The 19,790-nt window shown below is 52.6% G+C and overlaps 1 protein-coding gene across 1 annotated transcript in view; it reads left to right on the forward strand.

Annotated features, from left to right (window-relative positions):
- SLC1A7 (solute carrier family 1 member 7) overlaps positions 1–19,790 on the forward strand; it is a 43,105-nt gene that overhangs the window by 19,918 nt on the left and 3,397 nt on the right. The window contains exons 3-7 of the mRNA XM_026007051.2: positions 3,545–3,760; positions 11,362–11,404; positions 13,534–13,756; positions 17,000–17,099; positions 17,770–18,003. Coding sequence (XP_025862836.2) covers positions 3,545–3,760; positions 11,362–11,404; positions 13,534–13,756; positions 17,000–17,099; positions 17,770–18,003 — 816 coding nt within the window. The remainder of the gene's footprint in view (positions 1–3,544; positions 3,761–11,361; positions 11,405–13,533; positions 13,757–16,999; positions 17,100–17,769; positions 18,004–19,790) is intronic.

Genomic DNA, 19,790 nt, shown 5'->3' on the forward strand with positions numbered 1-19,790 from the left:
TCTAGAAATAATAATGTGGATAATCAGTAAAAGAGGATTAAAAATTACCCATTACCCCACCACCCAAGCATAGCTACTGTAACCTCTCTAGTGTTTTCTCCTGTGCACTTTCATGCGAGTTCACACAAGCCACCCTGCTCCTGGGGTCCTCACAAAAGTCACTTCAACAGTGTGGCTGGAAAGCCTGAGACTTTGACCCCACTGGTCAATGGCAAGACCTTGAACCTCCTTTCTTGTTACTCTGAGTCCCTGGAGCGGCCCACGTGCACAGGGTCCAGGCTCTCCTCTGAGCAGCTCCCGGCTGCTGAGCCCCGGCCAATACCTGCGTCCCCAGCTACTGGACCAGACAGGTGGCTCACCTCCCTCTCTGCTGCTGCTCACCTCCCTCCCAGCTGCTCACCTCCCTCCTGCCTGCTCACCTCCCTCCCAGCTGCTCACCTCCCTCTCTGTTACTCACCTCCCTCCCAGCTGCTCACCTCCCTCTCTGCTACTCACCTCCCTCCCAGCTGCTCACCTCCCTCCTGCCTGCTCACTTCCCTCCTGCCTGCTCACCTCCCTCCCAGCTGCTCACCTCCCTCTCTGTTACTCACCTCCCTCCCAGCTGCTCACGTCCCTCCTGCCTGCTCACTTCCCTCCTGCCTGCTCACCTCCCTCCCAGCTGCTCACCTCCCTCTCTGTTACTCACCTCCCTCCCAGCTGCTCACCTCCCTCCCAGCTGCTCACCTCCCTCTCCAGCCAGTAGGAAAACCCCTCCCATTTTGGAGGTTCCAGAGGGGAACTGATTCAGGCCCCGGTGATAGAATTCCTTCCATGTTTCCCATCAGCCCTCTCCCTTCCAGAGTTCCTGGGTCAGGGCTCCCTTGCTGTATCTGGAACCTACTCTCCTTCCCTTCCCACATTTGGGTCTGTCCCCGAGCTGGTAGCGCCCCTATGTTAGACCTCTTCTTCCGGGTGTCTTGGAGGGGCCCTTTGCCCCTGTCTGTGTGTACCTGATGGGCGCTCTGTCGTGGAGGCTCTCGCTCCCCCACCCCCCGCAGAGCTGTGGACCCTCTCTCGTACCCTGCTTTCTCCACCTAACTTCAAATATGAACATCTTTCCAAAGGCACCATCGCTTCAAAGGGCTGGGCTGCTCAGAGCCCTGGGTGGGTGTGCTCACATTCTGTCTAATTCTGCTTTGGCAGATTCTTAGGGCAACCTAAGATGCTTGAGATGAAAGATGCTTGCTCTCACAGCCCCCAGTGTCGTACCCCTCCCATATACTTCACCTCGATGTGGCCTAAGGAGTTCTTAGGTATCTCTTTTCCCACAGCCAGCAAATTCAGCTGGATGAATGGTACTGGACCCTGCTTTTCCCCCTGCCCCCCTTGGCCTGCACTCGAGGCCACCCCCACTCCCAAGCACATCTTATCTATCAGCCCCCATATCACCATTCCTCTAATATGACCTGAGCTCTGGCCCCATGAAACAGCACATACTTGCCAGCCTCTCTGTGGGCTTACTGCTGTCTTGTTGCCTGGGATATCTGCTCTACCTCCTCATCCTCCTCACCCTCCCAAGGACCAACCCAATGCCTCCTCCTCCAGGAAGCCCTTCCTGACTCTTCTAGCTGAATAAAGGTAGCGCATCCTACCCTCTCGCTTATGGTACTCATATGACCACCTTGTTGCGGGACTACTTGGGTCCATGTAGACCTGAGCGTCTGACTCTGTCTCCTTCTTGCCCTCCTGCCACATACCAGGAGCAACATGAGGTTGGAGAGTTATTTGGATTTCCTCCTCTGGACGCAGGGCATGGCACAGAGTGGGCCCGCACTAAAGCTTTAAACAAATACATAAAGGGAAGAGGATAGGCCTGGCATCAGGGCCTGAATTCTGGTCCAGCTGGCCACCAGTGCTCTGTGTGACCTCGGGCAGGTCCTCCTCTCTGGGCCCGGCTTCCCCATGAGCTGAAGCAGTGGGATTCGGCTGTGAGGGGTTCTGTTGTGTCAGAGAGCTGTTTGGCCCTGGGCTGATGTGAAGGCCCCACTCCAGGGATAATCTCTCTCGTGGATGATAAATGCAGGGCAGCCCCCATTTCCCCTTGCAGACACAATCCCATTATGAGCCCTTCGGGATTTATGTCTGAGACCCACCCCAAGCCCATTGCTAACATATGGCACACTGGCAGACAAGGGATGAATGGAGATTGTAAACATTCATTCATTCATTCACTCCTTCATCAGCAAACTGCTAGCAAACTGCATGCTGGCTGGGCTCTGTGCCTGGCTCTGTGGACCCAGCACTGAATTCAGACCCAGGCCCAGTCCCAGAGGCACTTTCAGTAAATAGGAACTCGGTGAGGTGGGGGCTAGGACAGAGAACAGCGTGGAAGCCTAGAGAAGGAGCCTTTGCCCCAGCCGGTGGTCAGAGAAGGCTTCTTGGAGGAGGGGACCCTCCAATTATGTCTTAACAACCCAGGGAAGAGCAGGGTACTCAAGGCAGCAGCTACATACAGCCTAGGTGGGGAGAGGCTTGCCATGCTCAGCTTGAGGCTGGATGCTGCCTGCGTGCAGTCTAATGATAAGAGGAGCAGGATGGGGAGGGATTATCCACTTTTGTTTACATGATTAAAACCAGACAAATACTTCCTTTATCTGAAAGAATGAAAGAGCTTTGGGGAAAAATCCTTTTGGCAGCAAAGCAAAGCACAAGCCTCTCCTTCACTAATCTCTCCACCCACCCAACCAACAGCCATGACAAGAGTAGCTCTGGGGCTGACCCTCACCCAGTAGGCAAGGCTGGCAGGGGTGGGGAGGAGCCAAGGCAGAGAGACCCACAATCCCCCTCAACACAACCTCCCACAATGAAGAGGACAAAGGAGAATCTGGGCCCAGGTGGCCACAGAGTGGCACCTCTCAGAGAAACCACAGCCCTATTTCAGAGATGGGCCCAAAGGTGTCCCACAAGCAGTGGGCAGAGCCGGGACTAGGGCCAGCCCAGGGCTCTGACTCATTCACATTCAGTAATTCACTCAGTAAGTCTGCAGTAACCACCTACTCGGCGCCGAGAGCTCCTGCTGCACGTGCACTGGGGACACACAGAGAAGTCACACCTGCCCCTCTTGTCTTGTGTCCTCAGTCTGATGAGAGAGACTGGTAGACAGTGACAGAGGCCAGGGGCTGTGGAAGCCCCAAAATGGGCTCCTAACCCGGGGGGAGAGGCAGGTGGCCCAAGGAGACTTCGCCAGAGAGGTGACACTGAGCTTGCTCTTACCTAGTGAGTAGCATGTAGTCCAAGTGGAGGAACCTGGTAATAAGACACCGGACACCGAAACGGCACTGGCAAAGGCCTGGAGGTGTGAAAGGCACCACTGGGGGCTGGGGCGTGGGCCAGAGGACAGAGCAGGAAACCAGGCTAGAGGGGCCAGAGGACGGGATTGCTGGGGCCGGGGGACTACATGCCTGCACGGGCACTGTGAGGGTGCAGGGCAGAGTCGGGAGGGGTGTGAGTGGGTCCACCCGAGTGCCCCCCCCACCCCAGACCCTGACCCACGTCGCTCTCCCAGCCTGATGTCCGGCCTCGCCTCCCTGGACGCCAAGACCTCCAGCCGCCTGGGCATCCTCACCGTGGCGTACTACCTGTGGACCACCTTCGTGGCCGTCATCGTGGGCATCATCATGGTCTCCATCATCCACCCGGGCGGGGCGGCCCAGAAGGAGACGATGGAGCAGAGCGGGAAGGCCATAATGAGCTCAGCTGACGCCCTGCTGGACCTCATCCGGTAACTCCTGCTCACGGACACCTGGTTGGGGACGCCATGCCTGGGCTGGGGCCACCGGCCCCGCGTGCCTACCAGAGGCAGCCTAGGGCATGGGGAGGAGGTGCCCAGGGTCCGCTCCTGCTGACTTGTGGCACCTAGAGAGGCCGCCCTGTGCCCTCGCCCCTGTGCTGCCCGCCAGGTTCACACCTCGCTGTCTGCCTCTGTCAGACCAGGAGCACCTGGAGGGCAGGGCACGGGCGAGCTCACCTGGGAGCCAAGCCCCAGTGCACGGCCTGGCACCGAGTCGGCATTAGCGGGTTTTTGCTGACTACCCAGCTGCTACTGGGGGAGGCCAGTGGTTACCCGCCCGCCTCTAACCGTCTGTCTTTCCCTGATTGACCCTCTTCTTGGTCCTCTTCTTGCAGACAAGGGAGTGAGGCTCAAAGAGCTGACTTTTCCAGGGCCATCCAGCGGGCAGGTCATGGAGCCAGGGCTCCACCTGGGCCTGACTCCAAGGGCTGTGATTTTTGCCCTGTGGTGCCCCTGCCTAAGCCGCATGGACGCTGTAACCATCTGTTTTGGGGATCTGAGCCCTGCTCCCAGGAAAGGGCTGTAGACCCAGCAATGCATTCATGTCCGAACCCCTTTTCCCAAGACTCTGTACAGGCCACGCCCCTCTTCTCCATCGCTCATTCTCTCTCTTGCCAAGGCCCACCCTGTGCCACGCACTCGAGCTTGGCCCTAGTCCCAGAGGAGGGAAAGGTGCATGGACAGACACGACAACATGGGGGTGGGAGCTCCGATGTGGGAAGCGGGGCTGTGGTGAGTGCAGAGAGCAGGCTCAGGGGAGGCCGAGCTGCCCCAGGTAAAGGGGGTGGTGAGTGGCAGGGCTGGGGAGCCAGGAGCCCATTCTTCATGAAGGCAAAGATGTGCCAAGGTCCTGAGCTGAGAGGGAAGGTAGGGGGAGAAATCCTCACCCACTCAATCTGACTGAGGTGCTGGGGAGTGGAGAGTAGACAGCCACTGCTGGGGAAGTGAGGGGGTCATATCATGAAAGACAATGTGACCCAGGCTGAAAACTTGGTTTTATCCTAAAGGGCACAGAAAATAGGCTTGAAACACAGAAGTGGATGATCCTGTTCAAAAGGCTCACTCTGGCTGCAGAGTGATGGGGGGGCATGGGTAGGAGGGGAGAATGGCAGGGATGGGACCCCGATGGTGGCCAGGGCACAGGAAGAGGGCAGACGAAGGCTGCTCAGAAGACAAACCCAGCTGGGGACGGGCAGGGGCAGAAGGGAGGAGGGGCTGGAGGAGGTGGGGGTACCGATCCCAATGGCCAGGACGCCCCACTGGATCACAACGTGGTCACCGAGTCACAGAACAATGCCAGAGCAGGTGTGGGCAACCTGAGGAAGGTATCCATTGGTGGCTGGCTGGTGGATCTGAGTCTGGGAGAGTCTGAGTTAGAGACAGAGGTTGGGAGGCTGCCCATCATGGGCCACCATCACTCATTCTCTTATCCAGCATCCAATTTGTTGGCAAATTCAAAATAATATCCCAAACCTGTCCCTTCTGTCCCCCTGTGCCACTCTCACCATCTTCCAGACCACTATCACCTCTCACTAGAGTTGTCCAACCCCATCACTCTGCTTTCTCTCCACTTCCCTACGGCCTGTTCTCAGCACAGTCGCCACAGGGATCCCGCTCATGACTCACCACATGTCAGCACACTCCGCGGCACTCACTATGGCCTACAGGCCCTTCCCTCTTGACGCCTCCACCACACACACGCTGGCCTGTGACCTCCAACTCTCCCTCTCACCCTCCAGCCATGCTGGCCTCCTGCTGCTCCCCAAATGTGCTTAAGATCCTGTCCTAGTGCCTTGTCCTCATCACTGCCTCTGGCTGGATGGACCTTCCCACAGGTGTGCATGGCTCCTCCCCTCGTTCCACCTCTGCTCTGTGTCACCTCTTCAGAGGGACCTCCCAACCTCTGTTACTCTCTCTTCATAGCCTTTATTATTACCTGATATTATCCTGTTTTTTTTTTTTTTTCATTTCTTTTGTGACTCTGCAACTGGAATAACATATGTTCCACGAGGGCCAGATCTTTAAAAATCTGTTCTCTGCTGCATCCTGGAGCCTAGAACAGCTCAGAGGAGGTGCTCAGTGTTTGCTGTATGCAGACCTGGGATACAGGGCCACCGATGCGGTTGGGGTCTGAGCCGTGAGAGGAGACACACTTGCACGGGGGAAGGTGCCCGGAGTGAGCCTTGTCCCACAGCCACATTGGAGGTTCACTTGGATCTGACAGAGCAGCAGCAAGCAGAGGGCCAGGAGGAGAACTGGGACAGCAGACATCCTAGAGGCCAAGGGAAGAGGAATTTCGAGAAGCTTCATTTCTAAGATCCATTATTTCTAAGATTTGGTGGTTATGATTCATCCTTTCTTGGATTCTATGATTCAAAACAGTCTTTCCTCGTGGTGGAAGGAGCTGGTGCCCAGGGAGTCCCCGCCCTCCCCACCAAGGCCTCCCCTGCTGAGGGGCTGAGGGCTCTGGATCTGACACACGTGTCAGAGTCAAATGTTCCAGGAGTGGCTCCTGCTCTTGGTTGCTTTTCACGTGGTGAAAGTTGATCCTTCTGGTTTCAGGCTTTTCCCCAGTTGCTCTCAACCCCAAGGCAAGTTGTTTTGCAAAGCTGAGTGAGTGGTTGAACATCACTGTCACCGTTCCTTAGTCAGAGAGTGCGGCTGCAGAGAGAGATCACATGCTTCCTGGGACAGGGAACGCGAACCTTGAGGATGTGAGGTCTTGTTACAGTTCTGCCAATAAGGCACAGTGTGGCCCTTCCAGGCCTCAGTTTCCCCAGTGGTTTTCAAGATCCCTTCTAGCTCTGTGGTTCTGAAACACAAAGGCCAACAAACCAGTGAGGAAGCTGCAGGGTATGAGCAGAAGCTCCTAGAGGTGGGTTCTAGGAGATGAGGTTGGGAGGACAGTGCAGAACCCAACCTTGAAGATCTTGCACCCAGGCTGAGGGGATTGGCTGCTATGCTTTAGAAATAGGAAGCTGGTGAGTTTGGGAAGGATGGATTGGAGCAGGGCAGAGTGGTCAGGATGTGACTGGAGGCAGGAGGATGCCCCATTTGGGGTGCAGTCACTTCTCCATTCACTTCCAGCCCTCCTTTTTAAAAGATTTTATTTATTTATTCATGAGACAGAGAGAGAGAGAGAGAGAGAGAGAGAGAGAGGCAGAGACACAGGCAGAGGGAGAAGCAGGCTCCACGCAGGGAGCCCGATGTGGAACTTGATCCTGGATCTCTAGGATCACGCCCTGAGCCAAAGGCAGGCTCTAAACCACTGAGACACCCAGGCTGCCCTGCCCCATCTTTATAAGGCACCTGCTCTGGGTGAAGACGTTGTGCCGAGAGGGGGCAAATGTAAGTCCTACCCCAAATTGTCCTCTGTCTTAGGACAGACAGATGAGAAGAATGCATTGGACAGAACTTCCTAGATGCTCTGACATTCTGAGAGGCTGTGCAGAAAATGAAAACACGAGGATGGCGGGTTCCAGGGGCACCTCACCCTCTCTGTGGCCCAGAGCAGGTGGCTAGCATGTGTGATAACTGAGTGAGGACAAGGATGGCCCGGGCAGGGGACTTGGAAGTGTGGGCAGGTGTGACACATGAAAGGTCAGAAAGACAGGGGCCAACCGAAGAGAGGAATGAGGCGATAGGCATACCTCAGGTCCAGGAAGACAGGCTCTTCCAGAATCATCTCTCAAAGATGATTCTGGAGGAACACAACAGACCATGCCCCCAGACGACTCATGGAGACATGAATTCATTTCCAGGGCTAATTCGAGCTGGGCCCCTTCTTTTTTTCCAATCTTATTAAAACACCAGAGAGATGAGGTAATGAGTTGGCCCTATTTATAGCTTCCAGTTACCCTCTCAGGGGTGGGATGCAGCTCTCAGGAGCCATGGTTGGGAAGGAACAACCTCCACCTAGGGGTTGGGAACATGGGATGAGGAGCAAGAGTGGAACGTCACAGAGGGGACTCAGGACGGGTATGGAGAGGAGTGGCACCATGGCCCTGCCCCAAGTGACGTGTAGGAAGGCCCAGGCCAGAGGGTGTGTGTGCTTGATGGGCATGGCTATTATCGTCTCCCAAGCACATTCCATCCACATTTAGGCCACAGGGAGTACAGGCTTCATGGGGCAAACAGGAGGACTTCCTGTTTCAGAGTCAAAAGAAAATGTTGTACATTTTCCTGTTTAATAGTCAAAAGTATAATTCTTCATTAAAGTCTGCAGGATAAGTTAGTTGATTATTAATATGAGCACATGTATGAGTCAGGAGTTGCTGTTGGCCGCTAGTTAAGAGAAACCCGGAGCAGCAGAAGCTGAACTACGGTAAAGGCTTTCATTTTCTCGAAATCAGCAGTCCAGCAGTGGGCAGCTCATGGGCAGCAGACTCCCATGGCCCCCCTACCATGCTTAGCACTTGACTTTTATTATCAGTATGTCCCATGGTCCAAGAAGGTTGCTGAAGCTCTAGCTATTGCACCCATGTTCCAGGCAGAAAAAAGGCAGTTGGAGGAAAGGACCAAAGGGTCCTGACTGAGTGTGCACCTTTTCAAGAGTTTTCCAGAAGCACCACCCAATAAGTCCCATTCATCTCCTGGGCCAACCCTTTGGCCAAAGAGGCTGGGAAACAGGGTTTGATGGCAGAGCCCCGTAACAGGCCGGGGCTCCTGTTGGTAAGGAAGGAGGAGAGAGAGAAACCTGGAAGGCAACTAGCTGTCCCTGCCACAGCCCATGTTTTAAATCATTCTAATTTTCAAGGAGATTGTAAAGAGATGTACCTCCTAGGTGTAAGCTCCATCTGATCTCCTACAACTTGAATGTTCCTAGTTTCTGCTCCGGCTAAAGCAGACTTCCTTCCAAGTTTCATCAGAAAATCACCTTGTAAATCCCTCACACCTCTGGGGTTGTGCCCAGGAGAGATTTTCAAACTATGAACCTCTGGCATCATCCTCTCTGGTCATGATTTCCTGGGGTTTGATGGACTGGTGCGTCCTGGCAGCATGTGCCTGGCGAGCCTCCAGCGCTAACCCTGGCTTTGGTGTTTCGGGTCTGCTTGATGTCAAACGCTCTTGCAGGCAGGTTCTATTCGGTGGCAGGAATCCGCTTATAACTAGAGGGGGAAATGCCTCATTTGAGCTTATGAGATCCCAGTCCCTGATCCCTGACAGCTTCTTCTCATTCTTGTGATAAAGCTGAAATGAATGGGAAGAGCCACGACCACTCTTTCCCAGTTTTCTGCCTTGGTGACTCATTCTAAGCTCTCTTCCTCCTGCCATTTGCTTAGACTGAACCTATATGTTAGCAACAGTGAAAAAAAAATTATAGTTTACACTTTCCAACAGTGGCTGTTGGGGTATAAGGTTAAGAAATAACACACACCCACACTCTTGTATAGAATTCCAGGTATGTATGAGCTGAGTCTTAAAAGAGATTTGCCAAGAACAAGAGTGAGTGGTAAGGCTGGTCCATGTGGCCTGTTTAAGAAAATACAAGCACATGAACAAAATATTTGTCAGTGTCTCTAAATTAGAAAAGATTCCTAGAAGTGGATCCTAAAGACAAAGTTGCAATGGTTTTAATGGTTTTAACTCCTCAATAAGAATTACAAATTGCCTTACAGAAAAGTTGCTGCCATGAGGTGGAAGAGGGGCGGGGGAAAGGGGGGAGGTTGTCACCAACGTCCTCAGCATTGAGCATTGTCATCTAAAAATTCTTTACCAATTTGGTAGGTGAAAATTTCTAATTTATTGATGAAGATGAACATCTTTTAAAAAGCTTTTTTCCACTACTTACGTTCCTTCCTTTGTTAGGTGAATTGCCTGTCCATGACTTTTCAATCATTTTTCTATTTTGTTTCTAATGTTTCTGTGGTCCAATTATTTATGGAGCAAATATACACTGAGTCCCTATTATGTGTCAGGCACTCTTCCAGTTGTTGGGGACACAGTAGTGAACAAAACAGAGATCTCTGCCTTCCAGGAAGCTGATGTTTTGGAGAGAAGAGACAGTGAAGGAGACAAAGATGACTTGTAAAAGCTCTTTATAGATTTAGGACGACAACACTTTGTCACATAGTTCCCCTTGTTTGTCATTTGCTTTATAATTTTATTTGTATTTGGAACTGTCTAAAGAACTTCTCAATTTATTTGACTTCTTTTTTTGGCATAATTTTAAGTTTACAGAAAAGTTGCAAACATCGTAGAGAGAGTTCCCACATACCTTTCTCCTAGCTTCCCCTGATGTTAGCAGCATACGTAACAATGACACAGATGTCAAAACTAAGAAATTAAATTAGTACGACATTGTTAACTAAATTACAGACCTAGTTTGGATTTCACTGGTTTTTCCACTACTGTCTTTTTTCTACCCCCAAATCCAACCCAGGATACTATGCTGCACTTAAGAAATTCTTAATTTCTACATAGTAAAATCTATTGAAAAAAAAATCTATTGATTTATTTATTGCTCATTTTTTTCTTAGAGGATCCTTCCATATTCTAAGATTTGAAAAATATTAACCTATATTTTATTCTAACTTTTTATTGTTTCATTTTTTACATTATTTATTTCTTTAATGGAATTTATTTTGATGCAAAGTATAAATAAGAATTTTTTAAAAAATAGTTGGTTTGGGTATTCTATAATGAATTCTTCCTTTGCTCACTGAGCTGTGACACAGCTTTAATCAAAAATGAAATACTTAGGGGTGCCTGGCCTCAGTTGGAAAAGCGTGGGACTTTTGATCTCAGGTCATGGGTTTGGGCCCCACGTTGGGTATAGAGATTATTAAACAAGTAAATACATTTTATTTTTTTAAAAAATGAAGTACTTAGATGTACTAGGTTCTGTTTTTGGGCTACAGGTTCTGTTCTCTTGATTTTTCTGTTGACAGCTGTGTCAATATTGCATTTTATTTTATTTTATTTTTCAATATTGCATTTTAAATTGTATCTTTATAGTTTATGTTCTTATCTGGTGGGATAAGACCCCTCCTCCCTTAGCTTTATGAAAATAATGTTAATAAGAATTATGATCTCATCTACGTGCCAGGTCATGTGTTGGGCATCCAGATAAGATAGGACCAACTGAGTTTTCAAGGAGGCCAGTCTGTGGGGAGGCAGGCCTCTGAGCCCATGCCACACTGCAGCACACTGGAGCATAGGTGACTCCCAAGGGGAGGGTCACAGAGTCGACCATCAATCAGAGAAAGTGTGGCCTCCAACTGACTGGAGTAGGAGTCAGAGAAGCAGGAAGGACCTTCTAGGCAGAAGGAACGGTGTGGACAAAGGCCTGGGCGCTGGAAAAGTATGCAGTATCTCTAGGGAACTGTATGCAAGTAATGTTGGAGTGTTGAATACTAGGGGTCAGGAGGTGGGGTGGGGAGTGGCTGGTGGTAGGAAGAGAGAAAGCCATGGAGGGAGGTGGGCTAGGTCATGGAAGGCCTTGACTGGCTGCCAGGGGAGGTGTTCAGATGACCCCACAGGCCCTCCTGTCCTGGGCTGGGGAATTCTTCAGTTACTGACTCTCTTCCCAGGAACATGTTCCCTGCCAACCTGGTGGAAGCCACATTCAAACAGGTGAGTGGGGTCCTAGGGCCGGGGGGGTGGCCCAGGCTGAGAAGTGTCAACTTTACCCAGCAAGTCTCCCTGCCTCCTGGAGAGGAGGAGAGTTGGGGAGACCTAGACCCTTACAGTCTGCCCAGGGTTCCCTCAAGAAGAGAAGCAACAGTGGAGGGAAGCCCCCCTCCCCTGCTCTAGGGGCAACACCCATGCTCACGCACACCACCTCACTGGGGGCTCAGGTAACCCTGCCCTCAGTGTACAGCCCCTGTCTCCAGTGAGGAAACCTAGACTCAAGGGTCAGGAGGACTAACGGATCTGCCCAAGATCATACTGCTAGTAAATGACGGCGCTGGTAGGAAAACCCAGGCCTGTCTGGCATCTAAGCCTGTTTTTCCTTTAAAATAATACTTTTTTCCCCATAATAAGAATAGCAATAATATTCAGGGTAAATATTAGGAAAATGCTAGAAAATATGAAGCAGAAAATAAAAATCATCTCTTGTTCCAGGACCACACAACAGTGGTTGTAGTGGGTACACTTCTAATCTTTTTTCTTTGCCTAAGTATGTTTTGAAAAAAATACTATTAGAATAGTAGTACATAGACAGTATAATCTTGCTTTTCTCCCCGCTCCCATTATATCATAAGCATTTGCCCTGGTTATTAAGTGTTTTTTAAAAATACAATATTTGCGGTGATGTAAGAGCCCATGCTGCACGGGGAGAGAGGGGCTGTAATATATTACCATCCCCTCCTTTCAGTGGGCCTCTAGGTTGTTTTCAGTTTTTCCTTTTTGGAAATTATGGTAAATATCCCTGTGTGCCAATTTTTGTCTGCCCTTCTAATAACTTCTAATTCTTTTCCCTTCATAAAATGTCGACTGGTTGGTTGACAATCCAGCAAGCATTTCTCGATCCCCTTGCTGGGCCCTGACTGGGACTGAGGACGCAAAGGAGGAGGTCGAGGGTTGGAGAGGAGGATCCAAAATAAGGAGCTGTGAAACTTTGAGCTAATCACTGTATCTTTCCTTACCACCTGGGCCTTTATCTATGAAATGAGCCAGATGGTGATGGGCCCCGAGGACTAGTCTAGAGAGTTCTGATTTTATTCCAGTAGTGATGGAGAACTATTGAAGGTGTGAGAGAGAAAGACTGAATGTTGCTCTACTTCATACCTATCTGGAATGTCCTTTGTCTTTTGGTGAACTCCTACCCACCCTTCAAGACCCAACTCAAATGTCCCTTTCTTTGTGAAGCCGTCTGACCCCCTGAGGCAAAGTAAATCCCTCCCTCCCCAAAGCTCTCAGAGTAGATTCACATCTGGTTCATCTTTGTGTCTCTGGCATTCACCACAGCATGTTCAATGTTGGAACAATGATGACAGTGGTAGTGGCATGGTAACAGTGGTAATGGCCACATCAGGCATGCCACACACCAGGTGCTGTTGTAAACATTTCATGTATGTTGTCTCCTTTAATCTAATGAGCTAGATACTATTGTTATCCCATTTTACAGATGAAGAAACTGAAGCACAAAAACTTGAGGTCCCATATATCTCCTGAATGGTTACCCCACTCCACTGCACACCCTGAAGGCTTACCTTATTGACACCCTGGTGTTGGGAGGATAGAAGACTCCCTTGTTTGGGCTCCTAGTGCCCGAGAAATGAGAGGGAAAGACCCAGGGACACCCTGGGGCAGAGGAGGGAAGGGAGACAGTGTGAATACTCAGTTCCTCCCAGCTGGGTCCTCTTCTCCTCTAGAAGGCTTGGGGCAAGTTGAACTTTTCAAAGAGAAGGTCCAAGGTTCCACCAGTGGCAGGCAGGGCTGGCTGGGGAAATGGATGCTTGGAAGGGATAGGTGAATGGAAAAATCATCTGGGTAGAAGAGGAGATGGGTAGAGGGGAACCCAGTGATGCAGAGAAGGAAGAAGAGGGAAGAAGGGTTGGAGAGGCCCATGGCTGGGTAGTGTGTCCATAGATAAAGAAATCTCAATTTTCTTTTTTCTTTTTGGTAAACACTATTGTCAATCAAGTAGTTCTTGGCCACATACAAATACGCCTCCAGGATGTTATTATTGTTGTTGTTGATGATATTAAGAACAACATTTGGCCCTGACTCTGTCCTGGTTGGGTGTCACCCATTAGTACCGCACCAAGACCACCCCCATCATCAAATCCCCCAAGATGGCGTCGGAGGAGGCCACTCCCCGGCAGATCCTCATCTATGGGGTCCAGGAAGAGAATGGCTCTCGTGTTCAGAACTTCGCCCTGGACCTGACCCCACCACCTGAGATTGTTTACAAGTCAGAGCCTGACACCATCGATGGCATGAACGTGCTGGGCATCGTCATCTTCTCTGCCACCATGGGTATGTGCTGCCCTGCCCACTCCGGCAGGGGCCTGGAGCCAGTCCCTCTCTGCATCTATCCTTCTCTACAACCCTGTGTCCACTAACATGAATAACCTGGAGTATCCCATGTTCCAGGTTTCTTTCCTATCCAGGGGAGTGGCTCAAGTCCCCCCTCCATGGCCAAGGGGTGTCTCCAGCCCTGCCCCAGCTGGCGCCCATGTTGCTCACTCCGAATTCTCCATCCCTGGATGCTCATTTGCCTGCAGGGGCTCCTTGGCCCTCTCCCAGCAGCCTGTTCCATTTCACTGAGGTCTGGGGGTACTGGGGCAGAGTGGGGGGGGGGTACAGTAAAGAACAGGAAAAATCTAAGACTCATCAGTCAGCACCATCTCTCTCCCTCTACCTCCCACAGGGGCTTCTCACCGGCCATTCTCTCCTCAGGCATGTCTGTGTCATTTCTCCACCCACAGTTGGCCTCCCTGACCTCACCCTCCCCTTTACTACTTTTCTTGAGGTGCTGAGACCCCCAACCATAGGCTAGTACCATGAAGCTGGTAAAGCTTAACTTGCAAAGGCCCTTTTATACCTTTTTATAAAAAGAGAAAAAGGAAGTAAGAGAGAGAGAGAGAGAGAGAGAGAGAATTCTTTTTTCTTAAGGAGGGCCCCAAACTATGTAAGTTTCAGATCCCATAGAAGCTTCAGATGCCTCTGCCAGCAGTGCCCCCTCCACCATCACCGACAAACCCACAAAAACCCTTTTCCTACTTGGGGACAAGCCATCCAGAACATTCCAGCTCATCAGTCCCCCTGTCTTTCTAGACCATGCCAGAGGTCACTGTGAGTTTTATTCTAAAATTGGCATCAACCTCTTCGTCTCCTCCCTAGGCCAAGGGCCTGGAAGGGCCTCTTATGCCTCCCTGACTTCACAAGGTTTTCCCACCATCCTCCTGGTTGCTCACTTGGGAAATCCAGGTGCTGTTTTCTGCCTCGGCCTCTGCCCCAGCCTGCATCCAAATCTGTCAGGTCTACCCCAGAAACCTCTCTCAGAGCCCACATTTCCCTCTGCCCTCCGCCACCACCACAGTTCAGGGCCACCATCATCTCTCACCTGGTTTCTGCAAGAGCTTCCTGAAGAGCCCCGGTCCTTTGCGTCCCCCTCAGCCACTCGCAAAGTCCTGCCCAGGGCCTCGGGGCTCTCCAGTGCACTTGGAAGGGGCCCGAGCACTGTATGCGGCCTGCAGAGCTCTGCATGATCTGGCCCAGCCTGCCCCGCAAGCTCCTCTGCTCCTGTTTTCTTCCCCCAGCCACACTACCTTTTGGTTTCTGGAAGGTGCCTCCCCAAAGTCCTTCCCCACAGCCTGGCTGCTCCTGACCCTTCCTCTCCCCTGCACCTTTCCCATCCTTGCCAGGGGACAGAGGTCTATCTACATAAGCATCTCGTCCTCAGCAAAGTCTTCCCGGCCAGCTGCCCAGACCAGTCAGGTGCCCCATGTTCCTTCTTAAACATTTGACCCTCCTGCAGTTATCGATTTGTTTCTGTGTCTAAGTTGCACAGAAGCAAGTGTAAGCTCCATGCAGGCAGAGACAAGAAGAGACCCTTGGACTCAGTTCACTAAGTGCTTACTGAACGTGTGCAACTGTCCATGTGTCAGGGCATATATGTTTGTATATGTGTCCAAACAGGTCTGTAGGTCTGTACATGTGTGTCCAAGTCAGTGTGTGCCTGCATGTACCTCAGTGGGTGCCCACATCTGAGTGTGAGCGAGCACACTTGCCCAGCTGCTCTAAATGGAGCTTTCTTTGGTCCCCTCCACGTAGCCTCCTCTCCCATCTCCTCCCTAGTGTTGAACGTAGCTGATGCTAAGGCCTCGTTGGCCTTGACTAGCCCAGCTGCTCTAAATGGAGCTTTCTTTGGTCCCCTCCACGTAGCCTCCTCTCCCATCTCCTCCCTAGTGTTGAACGTAGCTGATGCTAAGGCCTCGTTGGCCTTGACTATTGCAGGAGGCCTACAGCCACACCCTGAGGTGCCTCTTGGGAAACTAAATGGAGACTGCTTCAGGCAGGACTAGCTCGAGAGGGGTTGGAACTGATAGGGGACGGCACTGATAGGGGACTGGGGGATCCGAGCTCAGCGGGGCTTCCACAGGCCAGGTGGATGGGGCTAGGCTATGTTACCTCCAGCGTGGGCCTCTCCAACCCACACCAGCAGGGCCCCCGTGCCATCCTGTCACCATGTGGTAGCTATTCTGTGGATGGTGTGGGTCTGGGGCTTCCAGGAACAGGGAAAGAGCCTCTCTCTGGAGCCTCATAAGCCAGGGTTCAAATCCCTACCCTCTTCTCCCTGGCTGAGTCAGGTGATGAGTCCCCGAAGCACCCTGCGAGGAAGCTTTCCAAGGGCAGCCACAGAGTGGGGACAGCTGTCACTCATCACTGTTTCAGAAGTGGCCTAAGGGTGCTCACTTGCATACAGCTCACCATGGACACAAATGAACCCCCCACATAGGAGAATGACAGAGGCTCTAGGAAAGCCTTTATTATTCATTCCTTTTTTCTTTCATTGATTAGGTGCTTATCGTTGAGCACCTATAACATGCCAGCTAAGGAGATACCTTTGTAGCCCTCACAGAGCTAACCTCTGGGAGGAAATGTAAAGAACAACAGACAACTGGAAAATAATAGTTATAAGTTGTAATAAGTGATATAAAGGGATCAGAAAGAGATGAGACAGAGAAGAACAAACGGGGAGTGTGCCAAGGGGAGGGGCGATGAGTCTCCAGGCCGTGTGGGCAGCTGGGCAGCCAGTGTTTCAGGCACCAGTACCTATATGGGCAAAGGCCCTGAGGCAGCAAAAAGCTTGATATCTTCTGGGAAGGTAAAGAAGGCCAGTGATGCTAGAGTGTAGTGAGTAGGTGAAAAGCCAGGCCAGAGGGAGGTAAAGGTGTAGACAGGGGTCAGGTCACTGGGAACCTGAAGCAGTGGGGAACTGGGCTATGGTCTGAGTGCCCGGGAAGCCAGTGAGGGGTGTTCGGCAGGGAGCATTTTCATGGATTGGAGAGGAGGAGATGACAGCCCTTGTGGGGCGGTGGAAGCCAAGGAGGAGGCAAGGGGAGGGTGTAAGCACAGGCGCATCGAAACTGCTGGGAAGGCAGCCAAGGCCCAAGGTCTCCAGTGCACATGGCTCTGTCCCCATTTGGCCACCAGTGTGTGCTGGCACGTGCTGATTTGTGGCATCCATGACATTCTTGTGTCCCTGCCCCGCAGGCATCATGCTGGGCCGCATGGGTGACAGTGGAACCCCTCTAGTCAGCTTTTGCCAGTGCCTCAACGAGTCGGTCATGAAGATTGTGGCAGTGGCTGTGTGGTAAGCGTCACTGGAGCCAGGGGTGTCCTCCTCTACCCTCACCCTGCACCCCCTTTCAGCCCTGGCTCCCTTTGCTCCCCTTGAATGAGCAGAAAGCTGCACAGAGGCTCAGCCCTGCCCTGGGGCCTCCAGAGCTGCACATTTTCCCCTGGATCCGGCCCCCTCACCTCCCCAGCCCTGACCTAGCCTCGTTCCAGCCCTGGGCCCGCTGTTTCCCCGCCAGGTCAGGCCCCTGGGAGGAAAGTTATGAGCTAAGCATAGCTCTGCTTGCCCGGCCTAGGTCCCCTATCACATGGAGTCTCATCAGCTCAGCGTTTGGAAAAGGCAAACACTGGATTGGGAACCAGCTGCCACGCTTGGTTTGGAGCTCAGGCCTTAGGAATCTTAGGAATCACATGTAGTGTGTGGCCCTGCTGGGGCAATAGGAAAGCTGGCTAAGGGCAGGACGTTCCTCCCAGGCCTGGACAGGCAAGCACAGGGACCAGAGGTTGCACAGGGCTGGGCTGGTTGAGGGTCATGGTATTAACGATGCCATGTGTTGGGCACCTTGGTACAGTCCCCCCGGGAGCGCAGGAAGGTTCGGGGGGCATGAGGCCAGGCAGCGATACAGTGCCTGGGACACTTGCCTGCCTGGTACTGAGGTGACTGCTGGTCCCCATACTGCCCCCAGGTACTTCCCCTTTGGCATTGTGTTCCTCATTGCCGGCAAGATCCTGGAGATGGATGACCCCACAGCTGTCAGAAAAAAGCTGGGCTTCTATGCAGTCACCGTGGTGTGTGGGCTGGTGGTCCACGGCCTCTTCATCCTGCCCCTGCTCTACTTCTTCATTACCAAAAAGAACCCCATTGTCTTCATCCGTGGTGTCCTCCAGGCCCTGCTCATTGCATTGGCCACCTCCTCCAGGTAGCCCTGGGTGATGGACAGGGTGGGGAGATGGTGGTGGCTGAATTTTGTTCACTTGTCCAGTCATCATGCGTCCACAGCCGTAGAACCATGGCAGGTGTCAGTAGGGCCCACTGCACCAACCTGGGCGTAGCTATAGTAATGAGACCTATTTCTGAAACGGTCTAAATGGCAGAAAGATCTCGTTGCATCTTAAAGCCTCCCCTCCCCTATTGCCAACATCCTTAAGGGGCACTCAGTCCACATGGGGGTGGCTTCTGCATACCTGGGGTCGGGACAGCTGACCAAGGGTAAATCTGCAATTGATTGCTGTCACCTTTCACCACCACATGGTGATCCGTTGGAGTCAGGCCCAGCATTGGTCAGGGACTTGGTCTGATAAAGGCCACAGGCACATCCTGGCTGGATGCCCTGTCTCAACTTTGGCAGCGTTACTAGCCAGTGGGGATTTGAATCACGGTTCCCTCACCTACTGGCTGTGTGACTATGGGCAAGTCCCTAGACCTCCCTGGGCATCAGTTTCCTCATACACAGATTGGAGATCATGGTGGCCTCAGCCTCAGAGGGTTGCAATGGGAACGAGTGGAGATGACCCACTAAGGGCAGGAAGGCCATCTGGGCTGGATGAGACGGCACCCGGTCTCCAGGACCCCAGCCCACTGCGGAGCCCAGGGGAGCCCAGGGGGTTGGAGTCATGCAGACCTGACCGTCTATCAAGGGGAAGAAAATGCTCTTTACTCTGTGAAGAAAGGATGGCTCTCCCCTTAGCAAGTGCTCAAGCTCCACATGGAAGAAGTCACCTGAGCTCAGGCCCATGTCTGTCTGGAGCCAAAGCCTGGCTCATCCTCCAGCCCTTAGTGCCTTCTCTTCTTTGGGCCTCACCTTCCCGATCTGTCAAATGGGAATGAAGGCCACCACCGAGCTCCTTCCTCACAGCCCCACAGCCCCACCCCTCATAGCCGAAGCACCTCAGGAAGGACTGAGGGGGAGCAGAACCCCAGGGAAGCAAAACCCCAGATGCCTCATCCTGGAACCTCCACGAAAGCAGGGCCAGGACATGGACAGGACAGACAGTCCCAAGTGGCTGCTGGCCCCCACGCCGCAGGCCAGCCCCGCCAGAGCCAGCAGCGTGGCAGGAACCACAGCCTGGGGGCCCAGCACATGGGGGCTCATTGGAGGCTCTGAAAGTGGACCTGGGCCCCCAGGCTCTGGCCTGTGGGAAAGGAGAGGCACTGCGGCCACAGCAACCTGAGCCAGAGTCTCAGCGCTGACGCCACGAGCTCTGGTAGCAGAGTAACAGGAGCGGCTCCCGCTGCCTGCGTGCTCGCCTCCGCCAGACACTGCGAGGCGCTTCCTCGTTGAACCACCTCTGCAGTCAAGGTATTGTGTGGGGCCAGGAAACTGAGGCACGCGGGGACTGCCAGAGTCCCTTGGCTAGTGGGACGCTGGAATCGAAATCCAGCAAGTCGGCCCCAGTGTCCTGAGGTTAGCACTTCGTTGAAGCTGGGCACAGCCTGTGACTGGGTCAGCCCCTCGTCCCCTCCGGCTTCGGGTTCTCCATCTGTCAAATAGACTCAAACCACTGCCCCTCGCGGGAAGGAGAAGTGTGTAAAGCACAACGCCCGGCACATAGCAGGTGCTCTGTGGGTGGCGGCGTCCCCCTCCCCAACCGTGTGCTTGCTGGGGTGTCTCGGGCCTTGGCCTGGCGGGTCTGGATGGGCCTCTGATAACACACTGCCCAAGGACGGCACTTGAGACCATTTCGAAGCTCCGTCAGCCCGTTCTCC

Source organism: Vulpes vulpes, chromosome 12 (assembly GCF_048418805.1).
Source record: "Vulpes vulpes isolate BD-2025 chromosome 12, VulVul3, whole genome shotgun sequence".
NCBI lineage: Eukaryota > Metazoa > Chordata > Mammalia > Carnivora > Canidae > Vulpes > Vulpes vulpes.